The 24346-nt window shown below is 46.4% G+C and overlaps 1 protein-coding gene across 4 annotated transcripts in view; it reads left to right on the forward strand.

Annotated features, from left to right (window-relative positions):
• NPAS2 (neuronal PAS domain protein 2) overlaps window positions 1–24346 on the forward strand; it is a 253292-nt gene that overhangs the window by 132632 nt on the left and 96314 nt on the right. For all 4 annotated transcript variants that reach the window (XM_075336458.1, XM_075336460.1, XM_075336459.1 and 1 more), the window contains exons 8-10: window positions 16463–16581; window positions 17066–17148; window positions 18985–19091. In XM_075336458.1, coding sequence (XP_075192573.1) covers window positions 16463–16581; window positions 17066–17148; window positions 18985–19091 — 309 coding nt within the window. The remainder of the gene's footprint in view (window positions 1–16462; window positions 16582–17065; window positions 17149–18984; window positions 19092–24346) is intronic.

Raw genomic sequence — 24346 nt, forward strand, 5'->3', positions numbered from 1 at the left:
ATACATGGAATAGCAGAAACTGCTGTGTGAATACTGACATGAAAAATCCAATAGCCATTTGTAAGAATGAAATGTGAAAAATGGAACCTGCATTACTGCCATGAATATATGAATAAAGAGAAATTTAGCTACTGAATTGATCAATGCAGAAGAGCCCCAACACTACGCCAAAGTATTTCTCTACGTTGGGGTCCCTAGCTTGTGTGTGTCCTCTCATGCAGTTAAAAAACTTACCGTGTATGGGACGCTGAGACCCAGGCTATATATGCGTATAATGTGGATTGGCAATAGGTGTGTATGGGGAGGGTTCACAAACGAAAAACTACTAACATTAAGGAATAACGTTTGGAACTCCATTCTATGTCTGAACTGGGTGCAAAAAACCTAAAAAAACATCACTATGGGGAGATAAGGTATGCACACCAGTGACTATGGAAGGGGAATACATGGAATAGCAGAAACTGCTGTGTGAATACTGACATGAAAAATCCAATAGCCATTTGTAAGAATGAAATGTGAAAAATGGAACCTGCATTACTGCCATGAATATATGAATAAAGAGAAATTTAGCTACTGAATTGATCAATGCAGAAGAGCCCCAACACTACGCCAAAGTATTTCTCTACGTTGGGGTCCCTAGCTTGTGTGTGTCCTCTCATGCAGTTAAAAAACTTACCGTGTATGGGACGCTGAGACCCAGGCTATATATGCGTATAATGTGGATTGGCAATAGGTGTGTATGGGGAGGGTTCACAAACGAAAAACTACTAACATTAAGGAATAACGTTTGGAACTCCATTCTATGTCTGAACTGGGTGCAAAAAACCTAAAAAAACATCACTATGGGGAGATAAGGTATGCACACCAGTGACTATGGAAGGGGAATACATGGAATAGCAGAAACTGCTGTGTGAATACTGACATGAAAAATCCAATAGCCATTTGTAAGAATGAAATGTGAAAAATGGAACCTGCATTACTGCCATGAATATATGAATAAAGAGAAATTTAGCTACTGAATTGATCAATGCAGAAGAGCCCCAACACTACGCCAAAGTATTTCTCTACGTTGGGGTCCCTAGCTTGTGTGTGTCCTCTCATGCAGTTAAAAAACTTACCGTGTATGGGACGCTGAGACCCAGGCTATATATGCGTATAATGTGGATTGGCAATAGGTGTGTATGGGGAGGGTTCACAAACGAAAAACTACTAACATTAAGGAATAACGTTTGGAACTGCATTCTATGTCTGAACTGGGTGCAAAAAACCTAAAAAAACATCATTTTTAGGTTTTTTGCACCCAGTTCAGACATAGAATGGAGTTCCAAACGTTATTCCTTAATGTTAGTAGTTTTTCGTTTGTGAACCCTCCCCATACACACCTATTGCCAATCCACATTATACGCATATATAGCCTGGGTCTCAGCGTCCCATACACGGTAAGTTTTTTAACTGCATGAGAGGACACACACAAGCTAGGGACCCCAACGTAGAGAAATACTTTGGCGTAGTGTTGGGGCTCTTCTGCATTGATCAATTCAGTAGCTAAATTTCTCTTTATTCATATATTCATGGCAGTAATGCAGGTTCCATTTTTCACATTTCATTCTTACAAATGGCTATTGGATTTTTCATGTCAGTATTCACACAGCAGTTTCTGCTATTCCATGTATTCCCCTTCCATAGTCACTGGTGTGCATACCTTATCTCCCCATAGTGATGTTTTTTTAGGTTTTTTGCACCCAGTTCAGACATAGAATGGAGTTCCAAACGTTATTCCTTAATGTTAGTAGTTTTTCGTTTGTGAACCCTCCCCATACACACCTATTGCCAATCCACATTATACGCATATATAGCCTGGGTCTCAGCGTCCCATACATGGTAAGTTTTTTAACTGCATGAGAGGACACACACAAGCTAGGGACCCCAACGTAGAGAAATACTTTGGCGTAGTGTTGGGGCTCTTCTGCATTGATCAATTCAGTAGCTAAATTTCTCTTTATTCATATATTCATGGCAGTAATGCAGGTTCCATTTTTCACATTTCATTCTTACAAATGGCTATTGGATTTTTCATGTCAGTATTCACACAGCAGTTTCTGCTATTCCATGTATTCCCCTTCCATAGTCACTGGTGTGCATACCTTATCTCCCCATAGTGATGTTTTTTTAGGTTTTTTGCACCCAGTTCAGACATAGAATGGAGTTCCAAACGTTATTCCTTAATGTTAGTAGTTTTTCGTTTGTGAACCCTCCCCATACACACCTATTGCCAATCCACATTATACGCATATATAGCCTGGGTCTCAGCGTCCCATACACGGTAAGTTTTTTAACTGCATGAGAGGACACACACAAGCTAGGGACCCCAACGTAGAGAAATACTTTGGCGTAGTGTTGGGGCTCTTCTGCATTGATCAATTCAGTAGCTAAATTTCTCTTTATTCATATATTCATGGCAGTAATGCAGGTTCCATTTTTCACATTTCATTCTTACAAATGGCTATTGGATTTTTCATGTCAGTATTCACACAGCAGTTTCTGCTATTCCATGTATTCCCCTTCCATAGTCACTGGTGTGCATACCTTATCTCCCCATAGTGATGTTTTTTTAGGTTTTTTGCACCCAGTTCAGACATAGAATGGAGTTCCAAACGTTATTCCTTAATGTTAGTAGTTTTTCGTTTGTGAACCGTCCCCATACACACCTATTGCCAATCCACATTATACGCATATATAGCCTGGGTCTCAGCGTCCCATACACGGTAAGTTTTTTAACTGCATGAGAGGACACAAACAAGCTAGGGACCCCAACGTAGAGAAATACTTTGGCGTAGTGTTGGGGCTCTTCTGCATTGATCAATTCAGTAGCTAAATTTCTCTTTATTCATATATTCATGGCAGTAATGCAGGTTCCATTTTTCACATTTGATTCTTACAAATGGCTATTGGATTTTTCATGTCAGTATTCACACAGCAGTTTCTGCTATTCCATGTATTCCCCTTCCATAGTCACTGGTGTGCATACCTTATCTCCCCATACTGTATGTGTCGCGGGCGGAGGAGGGGACGCTGCGCTCTCCCACTGCTCGGGTCCGGCTGCTGCGGCTGCTGCTCGGTGGTGGCTCGAGCGGCGGGCCGGATCCCGGGGACTCGAGCGGCGTTCCTTGCCCGTGAGTGAAAAGGGGGATGGTTTTGGGGATTTATTGTCCGTGACGCCACCCACGGTTGTGGTGAGGTTGTGACACCACCGCTCCTCTGAACGGGGATCCCGGGAGCGGTGACAGGGAGCAGCTTGGATGTTGTTTTCTCCCCTCCGTGGGTAGGGGGGTTGGTTGTCCCGGGGCCCGGTGAGGGGTAGGGATGGATGGCAGGCGGGTTACGGGGCCTGGCAAGGTGCAGGGTCGCGGGGGCAGCGCTGTGCCGCACGGCACGGTGGTACTCACTCAGCCAATGATGTACACAAAGTCTCCGGTAAAACAAATGGCTGGATGGACGGGTCCCACAGACGGCTGCGGTGTTTCTCCTCCCGGCAGGTTGATGGTGACTGGCATTTCCTTACCTGTGTAGTGTAAACGGTTCCAATGGGTTCCCACCGGCAACCCGCTCCCCAGCTTTGATGGTTGCTGAAGGAGCCCCTTTTTTCCGCAGGCTCTGGCCCTGGGAACTGTAGCCTTGGCGGTGACTGTGTTTCCCTCTCTCGGTTGGACTGTTGCCTTCTGTCGGGACTTGGCTGCTGGGAAACCCCGGAGGTTTCCTTCGCTAACGGATTTGACAATTTCAACGGCGACTCCTAGCCTTGTCGGGGTCCGTAAACCCTGCCGGTTGGTGCTGGCTTCTCTTTGCATTCCGGTCCGGTACCGCCGGGCCACCGCCCATCCACAGTCCTTACGGCTGGCTCCGATAGGCCTCTCCTGTAGACGGTCACCACCGTCTGCCAACCTTGCTGTACTGTCTGGGTCACACACCCAGACCAACTTCAGACTGCTCAACTACCACTTATTCTCCACTCCTACTCCTCTCCAAACTAATCTGATCTGCTTTTCCCGCCTCCAGGACTGTGTACTCCTTGGTGGGCGGGACCAACCGCCTGGCCCACCCCCTGGTGTGGACATCAGCCCCTGGAGGGAGGCAACAAGGGTTTTTGTTTCACTTTGGTGTTCCTGACCGGGGGTGTGGGGTGTGTTGGTGCAGTTCTTGTGACGTCCTGGCTTGTCCAGGGCGCCTAATTCCCCCTTAGTAAAATGCAGACCATCCGCGGGCTGCCCGTCCATCACCGATTTTATTTTCACAACTGAAAAAGATAAACGGTAAAACACATAAAATACAAGTATATTAACTCTTCCCAAATCGGGAGGCACATTCTTAAACGTTACTAACGGTATCGGCTTCCGCTCTCTCCCACCCAAGCAACCTGGCCCTGATGCTGCCCCTAAGCAAACGGGCAGCACCCCTTGACCCCAGTCCAGCACAAGTTGCCCGAGCGGTTTCTGTCCTTTTCATGGGACCCACGTCCATGGGGATCCCCTGAAACCCCTGGAGGATCGCCACCGGTTGCGGTAGTGGCGGGCCTGGGCCATCCCTTTCCTCCAGGCCCATACTCCAAATCAGCCTATCCGGAGGCGGTAACGGTAAAGCCACAAACATATTTTTATTTACACACCACAAGTTCGTGGTTGCCCTGCCAGTTCTCGGGCTTGTCCGTAGCAGTTTCTACGCATTGGGTTTCAAACAGTCCCCACGGGGACAACAGTGCCGGCAACGACCGGTGCAAATCAGTCAAGCTGCAAATCAGGTGAACTTCTCAGATAATCATTTTTACTTATCATTTGTCAACTTTCAAAACAGTACTGGTGGTCCCAACGGGGACAACTTGCAACGGGACTCCGCTGCCCTTACTCCGATTCTTCGGTGTCGGCTGGGGGAAGGGACGCGGTGGACACTCGGGCCTCTTGGCTGCCCCTCAGCTTTGCATCCAATGCGAACCACCCCCTCTCCCCGCAGTGCCGGGTGTACTGTACTAGGTCTCCCGGCATCAGGTTGCGGCCAGGGTGCTCCTCCGGCAGGTGGGCGTTGACATCCCGCTGGGCTACAAAGACTTCGGCCTCCAGGCCCGGCTCGTAGATAAAGCCATAGGCCCGGCGGACATCAAACCACCTCACCTGCCCTTCGTACAGTGGGCCCCGAACACGGAAGGTCGCTTGACGGAGGCTCTCCTTTTCCCGGATCGTGCGGGCCACCAACTCCGCCTTCTTCCTCTCCCTCTCAGCGATCTCCGGGCACAGCGGCGTTGGCTCCCTGTCCCAATACGGGGATGCTGCGAGCTCCGGCGCACGGGTCGAGCCCTGCGAGACCTTCTGGACACTGCCCACCACTGGCAATCTGGATGGAAGGTCCCGCGGTGACTTGGCCTGGGGTGCTGCCCTGCAGCAGCAACCCGGCGCATCCTCAGCCGAGGTGTGGGGGATGGGCGCAGGGGTCCTCTTCCGCCGGGCCTACTGCACGGAGCGGCCTGTCGGCTCTGGCTCGGGGGAAGTTTCGGCAGATGCCTCCGGTTCAGGCTTCGGCACCTTCCACGGTAACAATTCTGGTCGGTCACGAACTCCGGCTGCAGGCCGATCCGCCTGGGCGGATGTGCGGGGTACCGCTACCGGTTGTGGTGGTAGCGGGCCTAGTGGCGGGGCCGCGGCAGCCAGTACGGGTAGCGGGGGAGGTAGCGGGTATGGACCGGGTCCCTCGGCCGCGATGACCGACCCACTGAGGGTACAGGGGCGTCGGTCACTCACCCTCCCTTCCGAAACTCCCTCTTCCTCGCGTCTCCGTACGGTCGCTACAACCTCCGCCATGTCGGCCTCCCACTCCTCCAGGAGGAGCTGCATTTTGACCTGCAGCCGTTGTTGGAGCTGAGCGGTCCGGACCTCCACCCACGCCGCGGTTCCAGGCGCGGGGGCTACGGTGCTGCGGGACGGCATAAACATGGCTATGGCGGCCTCCTCCAGGAACCAGCAACAAGATGGCCACAGGGTCCTGGCGTCCCTGCTTTTATAGCCGCGGCTACATGCGGCCAGACGCCATCAGTCCCCCTTAGTCTTTTTCCGGCTCCTCCTCTACAGGGGCGGGGTTTCGGCCTTCGTGCCTCCACTGCTCAAGGAGACGCTCGAGCGGGGATTTTTCGCGCCCAAAATGGCGGCTTCTCAAATTTTTCGGCCGGACACCTCCGGCGGTCACAAGGTGCACCTCTACCAGACGGCAGAGCGGTAAGATCCTGTTCGTGACGCCAAGTTGTCGCGGGCGGAGGAGGGGACGCTGCGCTCTCCCACTGCTCAGGTCCGGCTGCTGCGGCTGCTGCTCAGTGGTGGCTCGAGCGGCGGGCCGGATCCCGGGGACTCGAGCGGCGTTCCTCGCCCATGAGTGAAAAGGGGGCTGGTTTGGGGGATTTATTGTCCGTGACGCCACCCAGAGTTGTGGTGAGGTTGTGACACCACCACTGCTCTGAACGGGAATCCCGGGAGCGGAGGTTTCCTTCGCTAATGGATTTGACAATTTCAACGGTGACTCCTAGCCTTGTCGGGGTCCGTAAACCCTGCCGGTTGGTGCTGGCTTCTCTTTGCATACCGGTCCAGTACCGCCGGGCCACCGCCCGTCCACAGTCCTTACGGCTGGCTCCGATAGGCCTCTCATGCAGACGGGCACCACCGTCTGCCAACCTTGCTGTACTGTCCGGGCCACACACCCGGACCAACTTCAGACTGCTCAACTACCATTTATTCTCCACTCCTACTCCTCTCCAAACTAATCTGATCTGCTTTTCCCGCCTCCAGGACTGTGAACTCCTCAGTGGGTGGGACCAACAGTCCCTGGAGGGAGGCAACAAGGGTTTTTGTTTCACTTTGGTGTGCCTGACCGGGGGTGTGGGGTGTGTTGGTGCAGTGCTTGTGACGTCCTGGCTTGTCCAGGGCGCCACATATGCTACAATCCAGAAGTTCCTGCCCACTTTTGGTAGAAAGTTGATCCCTTTCAGCGCTGTGGGTTACTCAGTCCTGGGCGCATGGTGCGCAGTGTGGAGGACAGTCATGGTCGTGGCCGGTGCCAAGTTCCGTGACCCTGGGGGTCGGTCCGAATAAAAAAAAAGGGGTAAAAAATAAAAGAAAAGGGAGAAATAAAAATAAAGAGTTTTTCAACTACACTACTTGCGGTGTGCAGCCAGGTTATTGAAGCCGCTGCTGCAGGGTCCTGCTGGGGCTTGTGGAGTAATGCAGCTTAGGTGTTTTGGGCCTTCTGCAAGCAGGGCTAGGCCCCAGCAGTGGATCATGGGGATTGTGGTGGGGAACTGTCTGTGTAAGTGTACGGAGGCGGTAAGGAAACAGTTCACACCAGTATTGCAGTTTCAACTTGCCTTGTTTTACTTGGTTTCAGTGCTTGGACCCGATGGTGCTAGTTCCAGGTGTTCCCGCTCCCCTTGTTCTCTGTGCCAGTTGTGACCTGGGGTAGCTGTCCTCCATGCACTTTCATTTATATTGGTTTCCTGTGGCTTAGAGCTTCTGGGGAACCCCTCCGTTTCTGTCTTGGTCCTATTGCAGGCAGCCTGGACTATTTAAGGTGAGTCAATCACCAGTCCCCTCTTTGCTTCTGATGCTTCAGACTCTTTCGATAGCGATGGACCCCGGAGATTTTCTTGTCTGGTAGATTTAACAGTTGACCATAAAGTGTCCCGCTGTCCAAGGGTCTGCACCCCGCCTCGTGTTGAGTTCTGTGAGCCTAGGTTCCAGACTTCCACAGGCGCCGCGCGGTTCCTGGAGTATTCCACTATAACAGGTAACCCACGGTCCCTGGAGTCCTGGTTCCTTACTCCACAGTCCCTCACTCCTGTTACAGCGTTCCTTTGTTACTTCAGGTCTTGCTACACCTTTCTTTCTTTACTTCACTGCTCTCTCCTTCACTTCCACCTTTCAACTCTCCTCACTCCTTACCGACTCACTGCCTTCTCACTGAACACCACTTCCTCCCGCCAACTTCCCAACTGACCACTGGCCCCTTGCTGGGTTTCTCCCTTACAGATTGGGTGGCGACTATCCAATCAGTGCCCATCCCTTTTACTTGTCACTAGGCAGTCTACCAGTCTGGAATTATTATTAATATTATTATTATTATTACTATTATAGCGCCATTTATTCCATGGCGCTTTACAAGTGAAAGAGGGTATACGTACAACAATCATTAACAGTACAAAACAGACTGGTATAGGAGGAGAGAGGACCCTGCCCGCGAGGGCTCACAGTCTACAGGGAATGGGTGATGGTACAATAGGTGAGGACAGAGCTGGTTGTGCAGTGGTGTACTGGACTGGAATTGGGGGTTATGTGTGTGGCCTGAAGTTGCTGGTGTATTGACTGGCACGGATATTCCGGAGTTTGGGTTTCCACGTTACATTTTGTGGCACCTGGTACCTCAGGGGTGCTACATTTAAATTAATTGAGACCCCAAACCAAAACCTCTAAATTATTCAGACCCCAAACCATGTTAAAATATTTAGCCTCCATAACAGACCATGATAAACATTTTGCCTCAAAGTCAATTTACCTTAAACCTCCGAGCACCACCTCACCGTTAGGGGTTTGCCAAATCTTCAATCTTTAGCACTGCACAATTTCCCAGATTTCCAACCTCTGATTTCTTCTGGGTTCAGGATCCTGCTCAATTGCCAGTTCAAGCCAACAGAATAATTGCACTGCTGGCCTGAACTTTGTTTGTTCCAGTTGTATTTTCTACGGCATTGAAGCTTAGGCTGAGATTAGGAACTAAACTTCAGAGATTTTGCCCTTGTCTGTAATCAGTGCTTACAAGCTCAATAGGTAGAGCTTGTAAGCACTGTGCATATTCCATCATCACTGCAGGAAATGAGCAATGCACAAGGAGATGAAAACAATAAAATACTAAATGAGGGTTACCCATAGAACAGGGGCATATTTAAGTAAAAATACATTGCAAAGTTGATTATTTTAGCATAAACATACCCATCTTAAATTACTGACATTGGCCAGTGTCACGATGCTGTATATTTACGGCTCTGCACTGAATATTCTAATGCTGGGAACATCAGGACCCCGAAGATCATGCTCATACTCAGCAGCTCAGCAGCCTCTCTGCTCCTCGTTGCTGAGTTGCATTTGTAGTCCCAGAGCCCCGCTGCTTGTAGATTGGACTCCCCTGAGTTCACACTCCAAAAGACAATACATTGCTGCAAAAATAAAGATTTGCTGTTTCAATAATTTACCAGATCTGATGGTACATTGCTTGTGGTAGGGATTTTGCCTGAAAGTAACACACAAACCATGTATGGATACATTATATTTGTCAGACTTCCACTGACAGTTGTCTAACTACTAGAATATCTAGTATGGAAAATCAGGCAACAAGTTACAATTGTCAATACATTTAATAATGGTTTTATGTTTTTAAAAGGTTTATCCTATCTTCTAATGAAAACCTGCAGTCACTCACTTCTGAATCCTTACATTGCATGCATTGCTCGCTTTTGGGATTCTTAAGTTTTGCTGGTGAGAGAGTATGGTCAAGTGAAAATGTGATTTGCATACATGAGGTCACGTGACGACTGGAAATGCTCAGCCTTTCTCACTACAACCCGAGAACCTTTAGTGCAAATGTGGCCAAAAGAATGAAAATTGCATATTTGCAGTCATATGTTCGCCCACTTTTACCAGCAGTAGCGGAGAATCCTGACAGTATGCAAGGCATATGCTGTAAGCATTCATAGTATCATAGTATCATAGTATCATAGTTTTTAAGGTTGAAGGGAGACTCTAAGTCCATCTAGTTCAACCCGTAGTCTAACATGTTGATCCAGAGGAAGGCAAAGAAACCCCAATGTGGCAAACAAGTTCCAATGGGGAAAAAATTTCCTTCCTGACTCCACATCCGGCAATCAGACTAGCTCCCTGGATCAATACCCTGTCATAAAATCTAACATACATAACTGGTAATATTAGATTTTTCAAGAAAGGCATCCAGGCTCTGCTTAAATGTTAGTAGTGAATCACTCATTACAACATCATGCGGCAGAGAGTTCCATAGTCTCACTGCTCGTACAGTAAAGAATCCTCGTCTGTGATTATGATTAAACCTTCTTTCCTCAAGACGTAGCGGATGCCCCCGTGTTCCAGTCGCAGGCCTAGGTGTAAAAAGATCTTTGGAAAGGTCTCTGTACTGTCCCCTCATATATTTATACATTGTGATTAGATCCCCCCTAAGCCTTTGTTTTTCCAAACTAAATAACCCCAAGTTTAATAACCTGTCTTGGTATTGCAGCCCACCCATTCCTCTAATAATCTTGGTCGCTCTTCTCTGCACCCTCTCCAGTTCAGCTATGCCCTTCTTATATATCGGTGACCAGAATTGTACCTAGTATTCTAAGTGTGGTCGCACTAGTGACTTGTACAGAGGTAGAACTATATTTTTTTCATGAACACTTATACCTCTTTTAATACAGCCCATTATTTTATTAGCCCTGGCAGCAGTTGCCTGACACTGTCCACTGAAGTGAAGTTTACCATCCACCCATACACCCAAGTCTTTTTCTGTGTCTGTTTTACCCAGTGTTCTACAATTAAGTACATAATCATAAATGTTATTTCCTCTACCCAAGTGCATGACCTTACATTTATCTACATTAAACTTCAATTGCCACTTCTCAGCCCAATCCTCCAATTTACATAAATCTCCCTGTAATATAAAAGTATCCTCCTCTGTATTGATTACCCTGCAGAGTTTAGTATCATCTGCAAATATTGAAATTCTACTCCGCATGCCCCCAACAAGGTCATTTATAAATATGTTGAAAAGAAGCGGGCCCAATACTGAGCCCTGTGGTACCCCACTATGAACTGAGACCCAGTCCGAGTACGTACCATTAATAACCACCCTTTGTTTCCTATCACTGAGCCAGTTTTTAACCCAGTTACACATATTTTCCCCTATCCCCATTATTCTCATTTTATGTACCAACTTTTTGTGTGGCACCGTATCAAAAGCTTTTGAAAAGTCCATATACACAACATCCACTGCATTTCCCTGGTCCAGGCTTGAACTTACCTCTTCATAGAAGCTGATCAAATTAGTTTGACAGGATCGATCCCTCATAAACCCATGTTGATACTCTGTCATAAGGTTATTTTTCTTGAGATACTCCAGTATAGCATCTCTCAAGAAACCCTCAAGGATTTTACCAACCGTAGAGGTTAAACTTACCGGCCTATAATTTCCCGGCTCAGTTTTTGTCCCCTTTTTGAATATTGGCACCACATTTGCTATGCGCCAGTCCTGCGGTACCAACGCTGTTATTAAGGAATCTGAGAAGATTAAAAATAATGGTCTATCTATCACAGAACTCAATTCCTGTAGTACTCTGGGGTGTATGCCATCCGGGCCCGGAGATTTGTCAACCTTAGTGATTTCGAGGCGGCGGCGTACTTCCTGCTGGGTTAAGCAGGTAATATTCAAGGGTGAATTTATGGTATCACTGGTCATGTCATCTGCCATGGCATTTTCTTGTATAAAAACCGTAGAAAAAAAGTCATTCAGCAGGTTGGCTTTACCCTCATCCCCTTCCACCATTTCACCAAGACTATTTTTAAGGGGGCCAACACTATTGCTTTTCAGTTTTTTACTGTTTATGTAGTTAAAGAATATTTTAGGATTATTTTTACTTTCTCTCGCAATGAGTCTCTCTGTCTCAAACTTAGCTAACTTAATTTGCTTTTTACATATTTTATTTAATTTTCTATAATTATATAATGCCTCATCACTAACTACCCTCTTTAATTCTTTTAAGGCTTTCTGTTTTTCTTTTATTGCTTCCCTTACAGCTCTATTTAGCCATATAGGTTTCCTCCTATTTCTAGCATGTTTGTTCCCATAGGGTATATTTTCTGCACAAGCCCTATTCAGGATGCTCATAAAAGTCTCCCATTTGCTTTGTGTACTTTTATTACTTAGTACATCATCCCAGTTTATTGCACTAAGATCATCTCTCAACCGTTTAAAATTTGCTTTACTGAAGTTTAGTGTCCTTGTAGCCCCTCTACTAGACATCTTACTAAAGAATACATGAAAACTTATTATTTTGTGATCACTATTCCCCAAGTAACCCCCAACTTGTATATTATGCGGTTCAGTAGTCTGCAGTCACGTATGCAGACTTTCATTAGAAGATTGGACAACCCCTTTAAGGGGTACTTTGCACGTTGCGACATCGCTACTGCAATATTGTCGGGGTCAAATCGAAAGTGACGCACATCCGGCGCCGGTAACGACGTCGCAACGTGTAAAGCCTAGATGCGCCGATAAACAATCGCAAAAGCGTCGTAAATCGGTGATCTGTGTAGCGTCGGTCATTTTCATAATGTCGCACCAATAGGAGATACGATGTTGTTCCTCGTTCCTGCGGCAGCACACATCACTGTGTGTGAAGCCGCAGGAGCGAGGAATATCTCCTTACCTTCCTCCCCCGGCTATGCGGAAGGAAGGAGGTGGGCGGGATGTTTATGTCCCGCTCATCTCCACCCCTCCGCTTTTATTGGCCGCCTGCCGTGTGACGTCGCTGTGACGCCGCACGACCCGCCCCCTTAGGAAGGAGGCAGGTCGCCGGCCAGAGCGACATCGCAGGGCAGGTAAGTGCGTGTGAAGCTGCCGTAGCGATAATGTTCGCTACGGCAGCTATCACAAGATATCGCATGCTTCAAAGTACCCCTAAGCCTTCTGTTTGTAGCCCTATGCCCCTGATTATATAGTTTTATGGCTTTACCTAGTTAATTTTTAATGTAAGGTAGTAGAAATCTGAATGGCGATCTTTGATGCATTGTGTTAGTTCCGTGGGTCACCAGTTGAGGACTCTTTTGCGCTTGTCTTCAGAAACATTCTTTTCTTATATATACACTAGTTAGTGAGTATTCTGATTCTAATTGTCTGTTCTTTGTTGCTGTACTTTATTCCATACACAAACAATTGTAATGCCACTGGTGTCTTTCCAAATAGGTCATCCGCTGTAGAAATTCCTCCGTGTGCCTTCCAGAAACCACACTGCATTTCCTTCCCATCCCCTTTAGGCCGTGATATTCATTGCCCTCATTTCACCTCTGAGGCCTAGAGCATGTTCATAGCATGTAAAGAAGTGCGAGGAGGAATACATATATTGTGTACTGAGAACTGCAGCCCTGACTGCTAAAAAGAATTGTTAGCAAAGGAAGGATTTAGTTTTGAGTCTTGTCTTTTCACTTTTGGTTTATGTTTATGCAAGAATCACAATTTTGTTTTACATGAATCATTGTTCTAGGCAATTGATTCTTGAGAATAGGAGACAAAATAAGCAGCTTCAGATTTTCTGGCACTTTATATGTGTTTTAAAGGCAATTTGTTTCCAAGATTTTGCTACCCCATCTGAGAACAGCATAATGTAGAGAATAGAGACCCGTATTCCGATGATGTATCACTGGTCTTTTTGTAAATTCACAGTTTTGACTGCTGCAGATCTAGCAGTTCTCTAAATTCTGAGCTCTGTATAACCCCGCCCACAGCACTGATTGGTAGCTTTTAGTGTGCACTGTGTATAGGCAGAAATCTACTAATCAGTGGTGGAGGTGGGGTTATACAGAGCTCATGAATATGCAGGACTACTTGTTTGCATACTAGTCCTCTCATGGTAATCTCCTGCTCATAAATCAGTCTGTCTCTGCATTATGCTGCTCTCAGAATAACTGGAAAAAAGCTGGTTCCAGATTGCATTTAAAGGCTCGATCAGCCGACCCAAAGTGCTTGCACGCGGCCTCTTCCCCACATGCTTTTAGCGCACCGTTTTGAATAAAGTGGACTTTTATGCTATGGCGTTGGTGAATGCCGCTTTCTTCTATCTATGTGGACATTGTATCAGACATCTGTCTTAGCTTAGGCGTGCACCCCTTGCTAGCATTGGACACGGAGTATCGCAGTGGACTTTCTCCATAACAGCACCTGTCAAGGTAATTCCTGGTAGTGCAGGACTATACTCTTGCATTGTTTAATAGCCTTTAACTATGACCATGCCTCTCATTCATCCACAACACAATATATCAGGATATTTTTTTCTCATTCCTTCGGTGGAAGAGTGCTGATGTAGTTGAGACAAATATTTGTGTGCCATGTGAATGTATGCGACCAGGTTATATATATCTAATATATATAAAGCTCAGTGTATGTATGTATGTGTGTGTGTATGTGTATGTCCGCCAAAGGAATTTCCACCGTCGCATTTACAATCATGAAATTTTGCAGACGCTCCACGTGACCCAGGGAACGTCATAGACTATGTTTTGATGGGAAAAATTAACCCCGCTTTACAGTTACTGTAAAAAATCCTGCCTCCATTAAACTGAATAGGTGGGAGCTGCAGGCTATTAATAGCAACTGTCAGTGGTTGCTATAGGAACAAAATAAACTGTTAGTATAAGAAGCTTATGTGTGAGGTAATAAGATGTCGGTGGTGAGACAGATAGAGAGAAAAAGAAAGAGACAGACAGACAGACGTGAAAAGAGACAGACAGAGACAGACTTGGAAGAGACAGACGGGCAAAGAGACAGCTGGGCAAAGAGACAGATGGGCAAAGACACAGACCTGGAAAGAGACAGACCTGGAAAGAGACAGACTGGCAAAGAGACAGACTGGCAAACAGACAGACTGGCAAACAGACAGACTGGCAAACAGACAGACCTGGAAAGAGACAGCCGGACAAAGAGACAGCCAGGCAAAGAGACAGCCGGGCAAAGAGACAGCCAGGCAAAGAGACAGACGGGGAAAGAGACAGACGGGGAAAGAAACAGACCCGGGAAGAGACAGCCCTGGAAAGAGACAGCTGGGTAAAAAAACAGCCAGACAAAGAGACAGATGGGCAAAGAGACAGACGGGCAAAGAGACAGACGGGCAAAGAGACAGACAGGCAAAGAGACAGACTGGCAAAGAGACAGACTGGCAAAGAGAAAGACCTGGAAAGAGACAGCTCTGCAAAGAGACAGCCCTGCAAAGAGACAGCCCGGCAAAGAGACAGACGGGCAAAGAGACAGCCGGGAAAAGAGACAGCCAGGCAAAGAAACAGATGGGGAAAGAGACAGACGGGGAAAGAAACAGACCCGGAAAGAGACAGCCCTGGAAAGAGACAGCTGGGTAAAAAAATAGCCAGACAAAGAGACAGATGGGCAAAGAGACAGATGAGCAAAGAGACAGACAGGCAAAGAGACAGACGGGCAAAGAGACAGACAGGCAAAGAGACAGACGGGCAAAAAAAAGACCTGGAAAGAGACAGGCCGGCAAAGAGACAGGCCGGCAAAGAGACAGACGGGCAAAGAGACAGACGGGCAAAGAGACAGATGGGCAAAGACACAGCCCTGGAAAGATACAGCTCGTCAAAGAGATAGACGGGCAAAGAGACAGACGAGCAAAGAGATAGACGGGCAAAGAGATAGACGGGCAAAGACACAGATGGGCAAAGACACAGACCTGGAAAGAGACAGACATGGAAAGAGACAGACTGGCAAAGAGACAGACTGGCAAACAGACAGACCTGGAAAGAGACAGCCGGGCAAAGAGACAGCCAGGCAAAGAGACAGACGGGGAAAGAGACAGACGGGGAAAGAAATAGACCCGGAAAGAGACAGCCCTGGAAAGAGACAGCTGGGTAAAAAAACAGCCAGACAAAGAGACAGATGGGCAAAGAGACAGACGAGCAAAGAAACAGACGGGCATAGAGACAGACAGGCAAAGAGACAGACAGGCAAAGAGACAGACAGGCAAAGAGACAGACGGGCAAAGAGAAAGACCTGGAAAGAGACAGCCCTGCAAAGAGACAGCCCGGCAAAGAGACAGCCCGGCAAAGAGACAGCCCGGCAAAGAGACAGATGGGCAAAGAGACAGACAGGCAAAGAGACAGCCCTGGAAAGATACAGCCTGGCAAAGAGACAGACGGGCAAAGACACAGACCTGGAAAGAGACAGACCTGGAAAGAGACAGACCTGGAAAGAGACAGACCTGGAAAGAGACAGATGGGCAAAGAGACAGACGAGCAAAGAAACAGACGGGTAAAGACACAGATGGGCAAAGACAAACCTGGAAAGAGACAGACCTGGAAAGAGACAGACGGGGAAAGAGACAGACGGGGAAAGAGAGAGACAGACACACACAGAGATGGCGACAGATAGACTGATATAAATACAGAGAGATAGAAACAGACAGACAGAGACAGACACAGACAGACAAAAAAAGGCACAGACAGAGAGACAGACAGACAGCGACACACAAACAGAGACTGGGAGAGAGACAGAGAGACAGTTACTATCCTGGGCATACTACAGCTAGTATATATATATATATATATATATATATATATATGTACTATTTATCATATACATGTTGTCATTTCAGTGCCTCTGTCTTCGTGCAACGGCTTTGAAGGGGCTGTTTCAAGAACGTACCGAGCACAGCTTGGTAAACAAGTGTGCTTTATTGCTACAGTCCGACTTGCGACCCCACAGTTTCTAAAGGTAAGTGATGGCTCCGTTATATCTTATACAGTGTAAACCCTACTAAGTGTAAACAGCAATATCATTGGTTTTATAAAGCCATTTAAGAACAAAATTCAACTGTACAAGTATGTTGGGATGATCGCTCTTCAAAAACACTGTTTTTCACAGGACCCTCTTTCTTCCACACTGTTGTGTCTAGTGCAGTAAGCACCCCCCCCCCCCCCCAATTTCTTTGGTTGCGGAACAGCTGTAGATCTAGACATTGTGGTAGAGTTATCCCAATCACTTGGTGTTAGAATATCTCAAAGAAGAGATGATATTTGTCTAGTTTCAAAAATATTATATTATAGAGGAAAGAACATCTCCAAGTTGCATGTACATACAATATGTCTTGCATCTATTGTATTGCAATTTTTGCCCATATATCCTGTGATAGTAATTTGAGCTAGAGATTATCTTGTGTATTAGAAAAAAAAGAAAACTGCTTGTCTCTAATTTCTAGGAAATGTGTACTGTGGAGGACTCATTTGAAGAATTTACATCAAGACACAGTCTTGAATGGAAATTTCTATCTCTTGATCACAGGTGAGTATGTCTATGGATGGGAGCTGTTGTCGAACAGTTGGAGGATATTACAACTATACAGTTAGGTCCAGAAATATTTGGACAGTGACACAAGTTTTGTTATTTTAGCTGTTTACAAAAACATGTTCAGAAATACAATTATATATATAATATGGGCTGAAAGTGCACACTCCCAGCTGCAATATGAGAGTTTTCACATCCAAATCGGAGAAAGGGTTTAGGAATCATAGCTCTGTAATGCATAGCCTCCTCTTTTTCAAGCGACCAAAAGTAATTGGACAAGGGACTCTAAGGGCTGCAATTAACTCTGAAGGCATCTCCCTTGTTAACCTGTAATCAATGAAGTAGTTAAAAGGTCTGGGGTTGATTACAGGTGTGTGGTTTTGCATTTGGAAGCTGTTGCTGTGACCAGACAACATGCGGTCTAAGGAACTCTCAATTGAGGTGAAGCAGAACATCCTGAGGCTGAAAAAAAAGAAAAAATCCATCAGAGAGATAGCAGACATGCTTGGAGTAGCAAAATCAACAGTCGGGTACATTCTGAGAAAAAAGGAATTGACTGGTGAGCTTGGGACTCAAAAAGGCCTGGGCGTCCACGGATGACAACAGTGGTGGATGATCGCCGCAAACTTTCTTTGGTGAAGAAGAACCCGTTCACAACATCAACTGAAGTCCAGAACACTCTCAGTGAAGTAGGTATATCTGTCTCTAAGTCAACAGTAAAGAGATGACTCCATGAAAGTAAATACAAAGGGTTCACATCTAGATGCAAACCATTCATCAATTCCAAAAATAGACAGGCCAGAGTTAAATTTGCTGAAAAACACCTCATGAAGCCAGCTCAGTTCTGGAAAAGTATTCTATGGACAGATGAGACAAAGATCAACCTGTACCAGAATGATGGGAAGAAAAAAGTTTGGAGAAGAAAGGGAACAGCACATGATCCAAGACACACCACATCCTCTGTAAAACATGATGGAGGCAACGTGATGGCATGGGCATGCATGGCTTTCAATGGCACTGGGTCACTTGTGTTTATTGATGACATAACAGCAGACAAGAGTAGCCGGATGAATTCTGAAGTGTACCGGGATATACTTTCAGCCCAGATTCAGCCAAATGCCGCAAAGTTGATCGGACGGCGCTTCATAGTACAGATGGACAATGACCCCAAGCATACAGCCAAAGCTACCCAGGAGTTCATGAGTGCAAAAAAGTGGAACATTCTGCAATGGCCAAGTCAATCACCAGATCTTAACCCAATTGAGCATGCATTTCACTTGCTCAAATCCAGACTTAAGACGGAAAGACCCACAAACAAGCAAGACCTGAAGGCTGCGGCTGTAAAGGCCTGGCAAAGCATTAAGAAGGAGGAAACCCAGCGTTTGGTGATGTCCTTGGGTTCCAGACTTAAGGCAGTGATTGCCTCCAAAGGATTTGCAACAAAATATTGAAAATAAAAATATTTTGTTTGGGTTTGGTTTATTTGTCCAATTACTTTTGACCTCCTAAAATGTGGAGTGTTTGTAAAGAAATGTGTACAATTCCTACAATTTCTATCAGATATTTTTGTTCAAACCTTCAAATTAAACGTTACAATCTGCACTTGATTTTTGTTGTAGAGATTTCATTTCAAATCCAATGTGGTGGCATGCAGAGCCCAACTCGCGAAAATTGTGTCACTGTCCAAATATTTCTGGACCTAACTGTATCTGCACTGTGTAATGTAATACAATAATAGTGATAATTATCTAATGATAGAATATACCTTACACTTATATAAAGAGAAAGAAAAAACAGAATCATTTTAAGCATTTGTTTTCTTCTTCCATACAGGGCTCCACCAATTATAGGATACTTACCTTTTGAGGTTCTTGGAACATCAGGATATGATTATTATCATGTAGATGACCTAGATGTGTTAGCCAAATGTCACGAACATTGTAAGTGCGCTAATCATAGAATATACTTCGTATAGACATGACTAGGGATGAGCGAACTCGATCTGTAAAGTCTAAAGTTCGAACCGAGTACCTATTGTCCGCTCCTCCAATCCAAACACAGATTTCTCATGTAAGTCCGTGGTCAAGCTCAGAATTCAATGCTGAATAAAGTTTGTAGAAAGACTGCAGTGCAGCCAAGCAACAAGCTTTTCACTTTCATTTCTGCAGCAATACCAACCATGTCAAGTATTGGCATGGCTGTAATTGGCTGGCGCACCACGTGACCTGGCCTGCATAACCACCGGATCCTCTTCTTGCTCCTCTCTGCATACTAATAAAACAGACTGGGGGGCACTCTGCATCAGGCTCTGTAGGGGTAAGCTAGCAAAAGGCTCTTTGGGGATTACTGTTAAAAAATGCTCCTTGGTGGTACACTTAAAAAAGTCTTTGTGGAGGTACTCTTAAAAAAGCCCTGTTGGGATACTCTTAAAATGGTGTATGGTCACTCTGGACCAGTCTCTGTGGGAGTACTCTCAAAAAGGCTCTGTCAGGCCAGTCTGCAACAGGCTCTGTGGGAGCTTGTTTTCAAAGTACCCATACAGAGCCTGTTTTCAAAGTACTCCCGTTGAGCCTGTTTTCAAAGTACCCCCACTGAGCCTTTTTCAGAGTGACCATGCAGAGCCTTTTTTCACAGTACTCCCACTGAGCCTTTTTTCAGAGTACCCTCACTGAGCCATTTTTCAAAGTACCCCCCATAGAGCCAGTTTACAGAGTACCCCCTCAGAGCCTTTTTCCAGAGTGCCTCCACAGAGCCTGTTTTCTAAATATGCAGAGAGAGGAGTAGCCTAACACTGTCCCTCACATGAGCTGCATCCTGTCCCTACGCTATTCATAGCACAATGGCAGCACAACCCATGATCCGGCAGTTATAAATTCCCACGAAAATCTTGTTGATTTGCTGCTCTGCAGCTTTTCAACAAACCAGGTTCCACATCTGAACTACAAACACGGACTTGCGTGAACAAATTCATGCTGCGGTGCCTGTGCAATGACTGCCGAGTAGCACGGATTATGACCAGTGACGATTACTGGGTGGCCACCCTGCTGGATCCCCACTATAAGGACAATGTGCCATCCTTTCACTGGAGTGATTGGAAAAAGCATAAATACAGGCGCACACTGCCTACACTACCCCCCACTACACTAGTAGATGTGACACGCCCAGGGCCGGGGGGTATGCGTTACCGGGCTGGACTAGTCCGGTGAGGTCGCGATGTTGTGGCCCGATTCCGTGACCCTGGTGGTGTCTTTCTTCAATAAAGGGATGATGATTGTGATGATGGGAGTTGTAGTTAAGAGTAAAGATTCATGATGCCACCTGTGGTGTTGCGGCTATGTGGGCCGCCGCTGCACTGTGTATTCCCGGGGAAGATGTTGATGACGCAGCTGTGGTGATATTGCTCCCCACAGGTAGAGCTTGACGTCCAGGGTTCCTGAAAAGGCGCTGGAAGGACGTAGACGACACTGGGGGTTGCAGTCAAACTCTTTACTCACGGTACCAGTTTCACAGGTGTACAGTAAGCTCGCAATCACCCACGTTATGCTCGGATCCACCGTGATGGGCTCCCGCCGATCCCAAGCAGGTCAGAGATCAATACCAGTGCACCCCTCGGATGTGCCTTTCCTGGTCGTTTCTACTGCGCTGACTCTCGCTGCCCCGTCCCGCACCTCCGCACACAGAGCCCTGAGCCAGGGGCCGCGGACCTTCAATGGGTTTTCTGCCTGCTTGGCCTCCTGATCCTCTGTGGCTCCCTTCCAGCGGATTCGTGTGCTGATTTTCGGCCCTGGATGCTTGTAGCCAACCAGGCCCCCGGTGTTACTAAAGAGTACGTTAGTTGTCTTTTAGTCTAGGGACTGGGTCCCCGTTTTGCGGCCAGATCCTTCCACCCAGTGTTCTGTGGAGAAAGCCCATGCATGCTTCCCACACTCCCGTCTCTCTAGGATTCCCTTCTTCTGTGTTACCTGGGTCGAGCAGGACCCCTGGATCTCTACGCTCCGGTTGCCTCCTTGTCACACCACTCACTGGCACTGTCAACTGTCAACTCAGCTCCGCCCACTCATCTCAGACGCATCACCCACTAAGCTCCACCCCCAGACTGGATTTGGGGATGATGCTAGCCACTGTACAAGTCCAGCTGCACTAGGCCCTAACTACGGTTTAGTGGAGTGTTGTAATAAGTCTGTCAGTGTGCGTGTGTCGTGTGAACCGGTGGATGACCCCCGTCTTACCCTGGGATAGGATACCACACCTCTGGAGGAGGTGCAGCACCTCTGTGGCGATGGAAGCCATAGGGGTGCCACAGATGCACTACTGACTGCATTTCCACCTGACAGCGAGGGCTCAATGGAAGCACAAGGCAGAGGGGGAGAGAAAGTTGCTGTGGCACCTGCACCACCTCCAAAGGGAGGGTTAGCTTGGCCGAAATGTGGAAAAACGACCTCTGTACGCCACAACATCCAGTACCACCATCTGATATGGTGCGTATTAGCAGGAGGCAGTGTTTCAACAATATGGTGGAAGAGCATATGTCCACACATGTCCATGTACTGACTGATGGGTCTGCTCTATTTGACTTCTGGGTCTCCAAATTAGACATGTGGCCTGAGCTTGACCTTTACGCCTTTGAGGTGCTGGCCTGGACTGCTGCAAGTGTACTGTCGGAATGTGTGTTTAGCACAGCAGGGAATGTGATCCCAGGTGGGCCCATCTGTCTGTCCACAGCCAACGTGTGCAAGCTCACATTCCATAAAATGAACGAGGTGTGGATCCCACAGGACTTGTTCATACCTTTTGGCTGACTTGAGAAGTATAGGAGCCACACCCAGCCATTATTATCTTCCACCGCACATATGAACCCGAACATTCATGGGTCCGCTCATCCCTAGTCATGACATCTACATATATTTGTGGGACAGCTTTGGTATGAATTGCAATCTTTTCATTGAAACTTCTACTTCCTCTGAGTTTACTGAGGAGTATAGTAATCAGGCTTATTGTTTGTATTATTGACTCACTTCTATGCATTGCAGGGTTTATAGCGATATCTGTCAATTACTGTATAAGACTGCCCACTGGACTCCACAGAATCGGTGATAAATGTATGATCACTGGAGGTCCTAAGATGTAGATGTAGTGCCATATGGTAGTACCACTTAATTCACTTGTATGAAACTGACAGGTCATACTAGTCAGTCCATAGCAGTACTAGAATGGTAATCACACATACAGTAGGTCATATATTTATCATCTATCCTGTTTACGAGACAAAATTATGAATGATTTTTCAATGAGTTTTGAATGATGTTTCATATGGGGATTAAGTGATCAAAGTAAAGTCTGACTATGCTCTGAATTCATTAAATCTTATTTATTAAATTTATTAATCTTTGAATTATAAACTAAGTTATTAAACTGTGAGGTTTTGGTCATTTTGCTAAAAGGCACAAATTTTAGCTATTGCGCAGTTGTTGGTTGCATCTCATATGATGAACAGCATTTTAATAAAATCTAGCAACTCACGAGGAAAGTCTTCTCTTTAGAGTGATTTATAGACGATTGTGTATGCAGCAGTAGGGAAACATATTTTTCACATTCTCCAATAATATTGTTAAAGAGAAAATGTTGCTTTAGTTTTTATTTCATAAATCAATAATACACATGAAAAGCAACTTTGTCATACTTATGTGTATGTAATTACTTATTTTCCCTTGTGTATTCAATGAAGACAGACTTTCCCATTAAGGTTGTGGGTGATGACAGTTGATGTGCCTAACATTCTATGGAGAGGGGATGAGCTAGAGGCAGATAAAGACATTCTGCTGAAAGTTTTCCTGAAACAGTTACTGTTCTCCATAGAACGTTATGAGCACCAACTGCCATATTTCTATCACAAGGGTCTCCTATCGGGAGACTTGTGACAGGTTTTGTGAGACTCTGGGTTTTAACGTAGTTGCTTTATTTTGGCGCAGCAAGGTTTAATGACCTTTTACTTGTTGATAGCTCCTGGTTACTCTTGTCTCAGGTGCAACCGGTTTGTAGCCACTCCCTTCCTCTTTAAATAGTCACATGTTCCAGTACATGATGCTAGGTTATAGATTCAATCTGAACTGACCACCTTGGAAAGAGGAAGCTTATTGTAGCTGCTGGTGTCTTGATGTGTTCAGTCTTGGTGTTTGGTGGCAACTCTGGAAATTAAAGTGTATCTTTTTTGTCTTTGTTCCCCTGTCTGTCTTACTTCCTCTGTGTCTTAAGGCCCCATTACACGCAACGACGTATTACGATATACCACCGGGGTCACGGATTCCGTGACGCACATCCGGCATCGTTAGCGACGTCGTTCCGTGTGACACCAACGAACGGCCGTTAACGATCTAAAATACTCACCTTATCGTTGATCATTGACACGTCGTTCATTTTCAAAAAGTCGTTGATTATTGCAGGACGGAGATTGTTCGTCGTTCCCGAGGCAGCACACATCGCTACGTGTGACACTTCAGAAACGACGAATTACAGATTACCTGCGGCCGCCGGCAATGAGGAAGGAAGGAGGTGGGCGGGATGTTACGGCCACTCATCTCCGCCCCTCCGCTTCTATTGGGCAGACGCTTAGTGACCCCGCTGACGCCGCACGAACTGCCCCCTTAGAAAGGAGACAGTTCGCGGGCAACAGCGACGTCGCTAGGCAGGTAAGTCCGTGTGACGACTCCTAACGATATTGTGTGCCACGGGCAGAGATTTGCTCGTGACGCACAAACGACGGGGGCAGGTGCTTTCACCAGCGATATCGCTAGCCCCCTTTAGTATCACAGGAGTGTAGTCTAGTGCTTTCATTGGCTTTTGCACTAGCCAGGGTGAGTGGAGGCACAGCTAGGGACTAGGCATGTGACGGTGGCAGGGGGGAAGTATCTGCTTAGAGACGTTAGCCTCTGTGTTGCACTGTGCACCGAGCGATCCCTTGCCCCATAGTGACAATATATCAGTAATGGTAAAGTCTGTATTCACTGACAACAGATGTTATCTGGCAATTGAGAATTTTAAGAATGAATAATCAGTTCAGAAGGTTAAAGAAGACCATTTCTCTAATAATATATATGATAAAGATTCTTATTTTCACATGTGCTATTGATTTATTAAAAAAATAAATAAATAAATGACGGTTACACTTTAAAGTGTGACAAATTGAATGTGCTATTTT

Source organism: Anomaloglossus baeobatrachus, chromosome 2 (assembly GCF_048569485.1).
Source record: "Anomaloglossus baeobatrachus isolate aAnoBae1 chromosome 2, aAnoBae1.hap1, whole genome shotgun sequence".
Classification (NCBI taxonomy): Eukaryota; Metazoa; Chordata; class Amphibia; order Anura; family Aromobatidae; genus Anomaloglossus; species Anomaloglossus baeobatrachus.